General features: G+C 41.7%; 1 protein-coding gene across 1 annotated transcript; it reads left to right on the top strand.

The window, feature by feature from the left end:
* The first annotated feature begins 2,026 nt into the window (after window positions 1–2,026).
* On the top strand, window positions 2,027–2,770 carry LOC133917620 (RING-H2 finger protein ATL79-like). The gene has a single exon (XM_062361498.1). It carries the CDS (start codon window positions 2,079–2,081, stop codon window positions 2,610–2,612), a length of 534 nt encoding a protein of 177 aa, XP_062217482.1. The 5' UTR covers window positions 2,027–2,078; the 3' UTR covers window positions 2,613–2,770.
* The last annotated feature ends 9,001 nt before the right edge of the window (window positions 2,771–11,771 follow it).

Genomic DNA, 11,771 nt, shown 5'->3' with positions numbered 1-11,771 from the left:
GATGTAGCTCTCATCTGGTCTCACTGAAGCCATCAGGGACTTTGCTGCTGTTATGGGCTCCACTGTGCACTCTAAGGCAACTCCTAGGCTGTATCAGGCAGTCATGAACACACCAGGCTTCAGTAGGGAGCAGCTCATGTTTGGGTTGGGTTTCCTAACCAGAAATAAGGCCATGAGGTTGAACTATGTCCAGTTCTCTGTTGAGGACCGTGAGCTCTGGATGAAGAGCTACCTAGCTAAGAACTAGAACCAGTGATACCCTGCACAATGCTTCTTTTGTTTGACTCCTACCTGATTGTTTTTTTAATAACCTCCTTACATCCTAACATCCCATACAATTAGAATGTGATGGTACAAACCTTGCTGGACTCCACTTTATTTTTTTTACAAAGCTTGTATAACTTAGGCAAAACAATTATACATTGGACTCATGTCTGTATGCATTTTAGATTCATGCATACATGCAAGGCATGTATTCACTGATGGGTACACAATTGGGGTTTGCGGTATTTTTTTTAGATGCAGTTCTTGTGCTGTTTGAATGGAGTTATCTGATGTTTGAATGCTAGTTTGTTGTGAAATTTTTTGTTAGGCAGTAGTTGATGGGTTTGTGGAATGATTGTCCATATGTAAATGTGTCGAAGTGAACTGGGACTTTGAAGTGCAAGTGTTAGCCATTTCTAAAACCGATGGCGATAGGACTTTGAAACTATAGCCTACTTTGTACATTTCCCTGTCACCAAAATTCAATGATGTGATGTACTTCTGTAAACAATCATAATCTAAATTATGTAATAAAGATGATACTATTGCTTTCGGTGAGTGCCAATGTTGTTTGATTAATAATATTCTAGTTGAAACAATTTTTAATACATACATGAGGAGTATTTTGGACTTACACAATATTTGATCAAATTGGTTTGATGTCCTGCTGATTTGTTAGATAAAATTTTATGTTATTTTTATTACAATTTAGAGTATTTTGGACTTAGACAATATTTCTACATACATGAATGATATGGGTAATTTTACCATCCAACTAGCGAGGTAACTAAACCCAAAGTTTATACATCCAACTAAACAACATCTCTTACGTACAACCATACCTATCCAACCAACCAAACAACATCTTACACGAATCCAGCTTAGCCAATACAAACAACCAAATACCACCATACTACCTATATTCTCAAATAAATATCATCCTCTAATACGTGCAATCAAACTTTAAAAACTTTAACCATTAATATACACAAAACTATTATGATTTAGCACATTTAAATGATAATAGTGAATTTATCATAAAAAATACTTTAATATCATCTAATTTTTATTAACTTTTACCAATAAATAGTTGTAAAAAATAATAGTTAAACATGTTAATTGGAGATCGTGTTAATATCCTAAATAACAAATAAAAGAGAAAAAAAATAGTATTTGCTAAGAGTAACCAGTCCAGAGCTAGCCTAGACTACATCGGCCACAATTACTATACCTACTAAACACATCCTATGCGTATCAAACACTTCGGACTTTAAATCTAGGGAACTGGACCAATGGGCCTGCCATTCTTTTTTGATGCGTTCGATAAGGCTATGAGGATGAGCGACCTCAAAGTTAGAGGAGACATATTGCCCATAGGACCTTCTTGGTACGGGAGGACAAAACATTGACCGAGCTAAACTACTGTCATTTGCTGGTTTTGGGAGGTGGTATCCCTAGGATTTTGCAGCTGAATTTATACGCAACATTTCAGGTTAGTTTTCTAAAGCAACGAGCCCGAGCGATTGCCGTCATTGTTCAAATCTAGTTCGATTCCTGAGGTAGCAGAAAGAATAGAATGCACATATTCTGATAGCAGTGCTGCTTTCGGCACCGGCATGGTTGGCAGTTGTGAGCCGTAGTACTGGCGCTACAGCCACTACTGTTACTCCAAGACCACAGACCAGAGAGAAAAAAAAAAACACTAAAGCATAAAAAGCCGAAGGAATCGGTGAAACCAGACAACTGCACCTGCTCGCGATCGCGGGTGTCACACACTGCTCCGCACCAAAACTCCAGCCAGCCCAGATAAAGCCATGGCGCGCCGGGGCAACCACACCGCCTCGCCCTCCATGAACGCCACGCCGGCGTCCATGATCGCCTCCTCGCCGTCTCCCCCGAAGCCGCAGCCTCCAGCCGCCGGCGCCGGCGCGTGGGGGCCTTACTCCAGCTCCCGGGCCTTCTTCTCCAACGTGGCCACCATCCTCATCATCCTCGCCTGCGTCTCCCTCCTCGCCTTCTCCCTCCACGCCGCCGCCCGCTTCCTCCTCGGCTGCCTCGCGCGCCGCCGCGCCGCGCGGGCGCAGGAGCCGAAGCTCCCCTCCGACGCTGCCGCCATCGCCAGCGCCAGCTCCGAGGCCGCCGGCGCCCCCACTGCCGGCGTGTGGGCGGAGGTGGAGTGCGCCATCTGCCTGTCCGAGCTGGCTGACGGCGAGCGCGTCCGCGTGCTCCCAGCGTGCGGGCACGGGTTCCACGGCGCCTGCGTGGAGGGATGGCTCGCGGCGCGCGCGTCCTGCCCCACCTGCCGCGCGCCGTCCAGGCCATTGCGCGAGCGGGCGGGAGAGCCGTAGCCAACACAAAGCATCAGGTTGCCGCCATGCCTTCGTCACTGGGCTCTGTCTGTGACAGACAGGAAGCGACGGCAAGTACATTGTTATGCTGGAGCAAGCTCTGCTCCCGTGCTCCATGCCTTCGGTCCATGGTGTTTGTTTCATTATGGTGTATGATGAAAATGCAAATTAACTACCAGCTGCTAGCTAGTGCATATGAATCGAATCAATCATTTCTCCTCCATTTTCATGTCAAGCTTGCATCCTCTGCTCACGTAAAAGATTGCAACGATGCCGGGCTCGTCAGTGCAGAACTGACAAGGCATGCAGGTACGGATTCCCCGGAGACAGGAGCGTGAGGACGAAAGCTGAAAGCATAGAAAGGGCCAAAGCAGAGAGTAGCCTGCCGTGGTGTTGGCTGCGTAGGTCGCTGCGGGAATATTAGTGGGGCACCCTACTTTACGACCAGTGTGTGGGTTTTGGTTGGGTTTTGGTGCGGCAGGAAGCATCGCCATCCGGCCGTGGCCGCAGTGGAGGGCTGGAGGCAGTCTGATGCAGCGGGGTCCGGCCTAGCTCGCCTCGGGACCGGCGCTCGTCTGGGCGCCAAGCACCACGTCTGTGGCACGTACAGGCAGGACACTGTTGCTGGTCTACGTAGCTGCGAACTCGACGAACTGCAATTCTGCAAAGCCTGCCGAAGCTGCTTTTCCCTTTTGCCATTGCCGTCCGTTTCCTTGATTCCTTCTCATCCCGTGCTCGCTTCTTCTCACCATGCCGGAGACGGAGAACACACTCTGCCGAATGCCGACGACCGTGAGCTGGTGAAATTAGGCGAAATGGCCAAGAGCTAGAGAGAGTAGGAAGCAGGACTGCAGGAGACGCATCCCGCACATACGACACAGCCTTTTATCTTTAGGCGGACTGGCCTGAGGTGAAAATGCGCTGGACGCTAGGGACATGGACCGTGCGACGCAAGCTCACTATGGAATGTTGACTGGGCGGAGCACTGTTTCGTAGACTTTAATTTATTAAAGTTAAAATTGAAGTGAATTTTGGCTCAACTCTAAATACTTAAATACAGGGTGCTACAGCGTGCGTGGTCTGCGTGCAATTCTTTATCAAGAATTACTATTTAGATACTATTTAATACTATTTAGTTACTATTTAGTACTGTTTATACACAACAGTAAAAAGTTAATTTAATATTATTAAAATACTATTTTGAATAGTAACAATAATAATAAAATATTTAATATTGAAAGTGATCTTTTTTGATTCAGTAGTATTTAATGATGCTATTAATCTATTCTTGTTTATTTGGAATATTATATGCATCATCCACAATATTATTATTTAGTCTTTTATAATTTATTACCATTTGTGATTTTTCCCTTACTATTTCAGAATGATTTCTTACTATAAATACCACTGATCTGTGCGGACTTTTTACTATAAATGACAGCTTGGTAATATATATATATATATATATATATATAATATTTACAAAATTATATGTCCGTTTAAAAAAAACAGTAATGGACTACTATCGTCCGTTCATTGGTTGTAAGCAAGGTGTCGTCCGATGAGCGGATGAGATCTTGTGACCCTCGCCTGACAGAATTGGACTACTATCGTCCGTTCATTGGTTGTAAGCAAGGTGTCGTCCGATGAGCGGATGAGATCTTGTGACCCTCGGCTGACAGAAAATTAAAAAACCAGTGAGTGACGTGTGTCACCCATTCACCGGACGAGACCTTGTTGTTGTTCGATGAATAGGCACACCTTTGTCTCGTCCGTTGAACAGAAATAACAAAGTGTCACACCATAAACCGACGACACCTTGCTTTGGTTGAAATAATTTAATTTGCGTCGTAACTTTTTTTTTTTTGCTTTCGAATCGTCTAGTGACATTATATGTTTGTGCGATATTTTGGATACTCGGATTTGACGAAAATGGAAAGTTGAACATGATAATTTTAATGAGAAATGCGACATACACGGGCGTTGACATGTACGATACACGATCATTATGACCTAAATAAGTACCACATCTAAACCTAACATGCCTTACAGAATATAAACAACAGGATCACAACATCTGGTCTACTGAGTGCAGTGTGGGTACTTTTCCTTCCTTACCGCTTTGGGTCTTGCGTCACGCGCCTGACGTGCCCTCTCGCACTTCCTCTTCGTCTCCGCCTCACGCGTCTTTCCCATCATGCGGTTATGTTCCTCCTTCATCTTCCGCCACTTCTCTAGAATGCCCTTGTACTAGCCTCCCTCATCTCGTCGGCTTCTATCTCATGGAAGCGTCTCTAAACGGCGTGATGCTCAGTGTGAATGAGGAAGATATATGCTTCTAACTGCTTAGTATCCAGCCACTGTAAGAAGTCATATATGGTGGTGACGATTGCAATGAAGACCAAAATTTAAGTGATAAATCTTAGTTATTTTTTTAGTAGTTTGGTAAGAAGTTATTACCGGAAAGCAGGAGCCAACATTGGTGCTTCTCTATGGTGGATCATACTTGTAGTTGTGGTATATGAAGAATCTCATTCCATAGGTGTAGGAGAACTCGAAGGATTTTATCACTTTACAAATATCTTCCCATCAGCACATGGGCACTTTGACCCCATCAGACGGAGTATCTGACATGTATTTCTTGGGGAAATGATCGGACGATATTATGGTGCAATATGAGTTGGAGAGGAAGAAAGCCATTCAATATATAGCTGAAATTAATTCTAGGGTGGCTATCACTACTGACATGTGGACCTCAGATAAACAAAGGAGAGCTTATGGCCATAACAGCCCATTTCATTGATGAATCTTAGACTCTTAGAAATATCATCATAAGGTAATTATTGTGACTTGTCAATATGATTGCATTTTATTGCAGATTTTTGCTATTAATTTGATTTCGTATATAGGTTCATTTATGTTCCTGCTCCTCATACTTCCGAAGTCATCGATAACGAACTCTATGAATCCTTGGTCCAATGGAATCTTGATGAGAAGATATCCACCGCGACTCTTGACAACTGCACTACGAATGATGCGGTAATTCCTTTACTTGTGACAAAGATTGGCAAAAGTAAGCTTATGAATGATGGGGAAGTGTTACACATGCATTGTTGTGCTTATATCCTAAATTTGATTATTAAGGATGGCTTAGAAGAGCTAAAAGATGTAATTGAGAATATTCGTGAAAGTGTAGCTTATTAGATAATGACACCAGAAAGGACAGAGAAGTTCGAGAAGATAGCTAATTATGTCAAAGTTAGTGTTGACAAAAAGATAGGTCTTGATTGCAAGACTAGATAGAATTTGACTTTCAAAATGCTTAGTATTGCATTGCCCTACAAGGCTATTTTTAATAGAGCAAGTCGTGTAGATAGGCAATATACTTATTTGCCAAGTGAGGAAGAATGGTAATTTGATGCAGATGTTGTAGAAAGGCTTAGACTGTTTAATGACGTCACAAAATTATTTTTTGGTAGTGAGTATGTCACTACTAATATTTACTTCACCTAAATTTGTGAGATTAGAATAAAAATTAGGCAATGGTCAACTTGTGGTAATTCATTAGTAGAAGCCATGTCAACTAATATGGTAGAAATTTTTGATAAGTATTGATATGACATTTAAGGACTAATGGGAATCACAACTATTCTTGATCCTTGATTCAAAACTTTAATGTTGCTTATGTGCTTTGAGTAGTTACTTGCTACAACTAGTAAAGTTTGTGAGGATAAGGTTGCTGCAGTAAAAGACTTATTAAGTGCTTTGGTGCTTGAGTATCATGTGGAAGAGAATGAAGATAACACCGAATAATTAGCACCTTCATTTGAAAATATGGGTTTTTTATCTTCCTTCAGTGCACCTGTTGCAAGTAAAAATGCCAATAGACATGAGGTTTAAATTTAAGTTATACCGTTACTTGGAGGATGAACTGGTTCCATTAGCAACAAAGAGCTTTAAGGTTTTAGATTAGTACAAGGTGGCTGGAACACGTTATCCTACTTTAAGAAGGATAAAAAGGGACATTTTTGCAATTGATGTTACCACAATAGCTACAGAATATGCTTTCAGCTCTAATGGGAGAGTTTTTAGTGAGCATCGTAGTAGGCTTACTTCTCAGTTGTTAGAGGCTCTAATGTGCTCACACAATTGGATTCAAAACAAGTACAAAGGTACATCTTTTGTGTAATTCATAGTTTATTATAGCTGCAAACTATTTTTTCATTTTTATCTTGTAGTTGGTGGAAAACAAAAGTAACCAGCGAGCTTCTGGTCTTGTCTCCAAGATATTCAAGAGGGTCTTCATATGAGTCATGTGACTATTCATATTTACTAACCTTCATTTTTTTTATGTTCATATTTACTAATATAGTAACATTCATATGATGTTGTCATGCATGTAGGGACTTACACTTTGAGCCTGCCTAGGATGTGCGAGTGGGATCTTGGACTCGTGGATTTCAAGTGTTGTTTAAGTATACAATGCAAGTGCAATGTCTTTTGTACTAATTTATGCATCTCCTTGGTTGTAATAACTATTATGTGATGAACTTCAACTTGTAATGTCTAGTATCGTTCAAACTTGATGGACTAATGGTCTATGTAATGTGGTATTAGTCTATTTGGTGTGTACTTTAAATACTAGTTATTTGTATGATGCCTGACAAACTAATTGTATGTTGACGCACTTGTGTTGCTGAGTGCTGACTATTTGGTTCTAGGATAATCATATTTGTTGTTATTGTGATCTTTTTAATGCTTCTATTGTGATGTTATTATTGTGTTGCAGTGCTGCTGCCTATCTGGAATTTGTGTCATTATTTTTTATGTTGTTTAGTTGTTATTGTGTTTGTGGCTTTGTTTAGCCGCTTGTAGAGTGCTATAGTGCTATTATTGTGCTGCTGCATGCTGAAGCAGTTGTAGGTAACCTGTTGGGTACCCATTATCCGCTCGGGTATGTGTATGGATAAAAATTGTACCTGTGGCTAGGTGTGAGTATTGTAGCGGTTGCTTTTGTTTAAAATAGGTATGGATACAGGGTGCTATTACCTAACAGATCAGTATATATTACCATCCTTATGTACGATTATAGAGCAGACATACTGTCTGAGTTAGGCCATCTCCAATAGAAACTCTAAAAATTCACACCCTATAACACTATTACAGCCTTCCCTATCACTATTACAGTCTCCTATATTTTTTCCATCTCCAACAGACACCCTATTTTCTACATTCTATTCCTCTCCTCCTTTTCTCGGACCCACATGCATACACACGGAACAGTGATAGAGGCTTTCGTCCGCGCGCTGCAAAAATGCCGCTACCTGCTGGAGCCTTCATCCCTGTAGCGCACGGCAAAAGACGTTTAAAGTCTCTGTTGGAGTTGGCATAGGAAGCAAAAACGGCATTCCGTACATGCACAGGGATGCGGCAAGAGCTTTGAAGTCTTTGTTGGAGTCGGCCTTAGGGCCTGTTTGTTTAGGCTTCTGCTTCCGAAGATGCTTGCTTCTGGCTTCTGTGCTGGATCTAGGTTGTAACAAGATCTAGGTTGATTCAAACACTGCTCTGGTCATCCTAAACATCTTGTAACAAGATCTAGGTTGATTCAAAGTTTTGATGACCCAATCATAACCAGTCACATTAGGTTGTCTCCTTGCTGCCTTCTTCAAGAAAGTTTGACCATAGTACATAGCAAAAATATTTGCTGCATCTACAACCAACTTTCTCCTCTTCAATGCAATATCCAATTTTTTTAGCGTAATCATCATCACTTGAACACTGTCACTTGAACTCATCTACAAAGCAACAAATAGAATCAGATAATATATAAATTTTGAATGAATAATAAACAACCAAGTCTCATGCCACATTATTACACATAAAAGATGAACGATTACATAATACATATATGTCCAAGTATGCATCATCACACATAAATAGCCAAGTCTCATGCAACAACACACATAAATAGCCAAGTCTCATGCAACAACACACATAAATAGCCAAGTCTCATGCAACAACATTCATAAATAGCCAAGTCTCATGTCACATTATTACATAAAAGTTGAATTTCAAGAAATAAAACATCAATATAAATAGGATATTATTTCTTCCTTTCTTCGTAGCATCTCTTGAGCCAATTGAGCCTCCCTTCATTTGTCTCAAAAGTGAGAAATATTTCATGATTTTCAGCTTTCACAAACAATTTTGTAGCCATGAAATGCTCATCACTCCCTTCAACTGCTCCTGCTTCCTTTGCCAAATTCATCACCTCTCTAATTGCCTCACGAGTGTAGTCACCAGTCAATGCTTTTGAGGTTACCGAGTTAGAGCTAATGACATCATCCACCATGCGTGACATGACTGTAACCATAGGATTCTTCCCCTTCTTCCTTGGGCTAATCTTCGTTGGGCTACTAGAATTTCCCTTCCGCTTCTGCTGCGTCCTAGCAGCCATCATGGGTGCAATGTCTTCCTCCATACCTTCCGCATCCTCATCATCAACATCTATGTGGCTGCCAGTGCCTTCTTCACCTGGGATGCATGCAGACAGACCGGATACATGACTCCTATCAAACATAAACTCCATTTCTTTGAGGTTATTTGGTGGACCATAACGCAACGCCTTCTTCTCTCTCTGATTTTGTCCCTGGACAATGAAATAAAATTAGTGGCCTCATAGTATAATAAATTGCAATGTATATATACAATGCTGGGGAATATATAACCTTAGTGGCCTCTTCCTAAAATTCTTGACTTGCTGATACTGTTCCTAATTCTGCATTCCACCCAAGCCCAGTATTGTTCAAGAGTGATTTCCAAAAAGTGTACAAGATCTTCAGGTTGTCCCAATGGTTTTTTAATTGCTTCTAAGTGTAATTCCTCCCTGTTTGAGTCAAAAACTTCTGATCCAAGCTCTGATAACCTCTTGCATTAAATCCACCAAGAGGTCTATTACCAGCATGGATCTCCTCAACAGCAAGCTTGCAAAAAATTGTGGTACTATGGGGATCCCAATCTGCTTTTGCAACACTCTTGTCCTTGTCCATCTAAATTTCTCAAATTGAATTAATAGTACAAACAAATTGAACATGGAACAATCTCACTGAACATGCCATTATGCCAATATATACATAGCATGTTCATTATACACATCTACTCCTTGTATATCAATACCACTATCGGCCAACTTGCCATTGACATACACCTAAAGTAGCATGTCTATTGCAAACAAATAGAAAGGAACAGGATATCGAATCAGCATAAAAATTGAGTAATATACCTTCTTGACAAATATGTACAATTAGCTAATTAGTTGAACAATATATTGTCAGCACATATAATTGAGCGATATATGTCCAATTAGCTAATTAGGAGAACAATATAGCGTGAGACAGTACAATTATCCATTGCAGATGACCATACAATTATCCATTGCAGATGACCATACAATTATCCATAGCTACAACAGAACCAAAGGCTGAAATTTTGGTTCACAACATCCATTGTAGATGACCATACAAATTACTGAAAAATTAAACAAAGGTGGCATCAATCAATTGGGGACGGCAAGCTTCTGTTACCTCGTAGCTCGTTGGAAGGAGGAGGTCTTGGCAGAGGAAGACCGAGGGCTCGTCGGAGGGAGGCCTACTCGTCGGAGGAATGGATCTCGTCGGAGGAAGGGCGCCTGCCGCAGCAGCACGAGCGCGAAGGCCGATAAGCCACCGAGGCGGTCGGAGACGAGGACCTGGCCGTGGAGCTGGTGGACGTGGACCGGCTGCTAGCGCCTGCCGGAGGGAGGGCACCTCGCCGTGGGGCTGTAGGGCCGCGGTTTTGTCGACGGGCCGAGAGCGCGTCGGAGGGAGGAGGCGAAACCCTAGCCACCGTTGTCGCCTATCCTGCCGAGAGCGCCCGAGTCGAGTTCGATGAGAGAGGCCGAAAAAAAAACCGAACCGACTGCCCAATATAAGCGATGGTAAAGACGGGTAAATAACCTAGAACTTGATGGGGAGGTTCATATCTCAACCCGCAGAAGCCCGCAGAAGCAACCGTCGAGCTGCTTCCTCAAAATACACTGCGTGTTGGACTTCTGTGTGCTTTTGCTTCTGCGAGTGTGGATTCAGAAGTAGTGGTGTTTGTTTGGGCTTCTAGTTTTTGAGGCTAGAAACTGATTAGAAGCCCAAACAAACATAATCTTAGTATCTACAGAGTAGGATGTTTTACCTACAAATATAGAGAAGGCAGGTCGTCTACAGCTCGAAAACTGCGTCCCAGTGTATGGAAGACACAGCTACAGATAATCGTTCAACATAGCTGGAAAGTTAGCCGAAAGTTTCGAGGGGCGCATTTAGCAATTATATTTATGATGACTGAAGCCACTAAACAATCAACACGTAGCTAAGCAGAAAACCGGAGAAAGAAAAATTGTCCGGCTGAAACACATCGTCTGATTAGGTCTAATGGCTTTCTTCAGCTACACATTTGGCATCGGAGTGTTTTGATGAGATCACGAGGCGCACGTTTGGATCGGATGTCCTCCAATCTCCCATTCTATCTTCTTTCCGGAAAAGGATACTCTGGCTCTTATCCTATCAAAATACATAAATTTGCACCATCAGTTCAAACGGAAGTCGTTTTTATGAGAATATTTTTTAACAGAATAAACAAAGAGGAAATTGTCATTTCGAGCAAGTGGCTTGGAGTTAAGGATTCTGTTTAACCTCTCCAGACACGCAAGATTATTATGTCGTGTGACCAGTTTATGTGCTAATAATTCTTACTGTAATATTCAACGTACTACTAGTCCTAGTTTGGAGGTGGAGACTTAATTGTATACTGTATAGTATTAAGCTCAAGAGATGTTGGTTTGGAAATGCTTTAAGTTTCCTATAAGTTTGTACTAAATGCAATATCAAAGTATTATATTTCTATGGACTAGAAGAGCTGGAACAAACCGACGGAATTGTAATAGAACATATGCCACACAATCTGTTTTATATTTATATTGGCCGGCAAATTGGTGCTTCAAAGGCAAGCTTGAAGCTGAAACCGTGGAGTCAACACCTCTACTGTACCACACTACAAGATCAAAGGGTGCAAAGCTGTGCATATCTAGTCCTTTTAGATAAAATGCAAATAGGTCCCTGCTAGTTGATTCAA

The sequence above is a fragment of the Phragmites australis genome, chromosome 5 (genome assembly GCF_958298935.1).
Source record: "Phragmites australis chromosome 5, lpPhrAust1.1, whole genome shotgun sequence".
Taxonomy (NCBI): domain Eukaryota; kingdom Viridiplantae; phylum Streptophyta; class Magnoliopsida; order Poales; family Poaceae; genus Phragmites; species Phragmites australis.
This window is presented reverse-complemented; position numbering and strand designations above follow the sequence as displayed.

Coding starts and splice junctions, on each gene's coding strand:
- LOC133917620 (XM_062361498.1), top strand. CDS start 2,079: ATGGCGCGCCGGGGCAACCACACCGCCTCGCCCTCCATGAACGCCACG.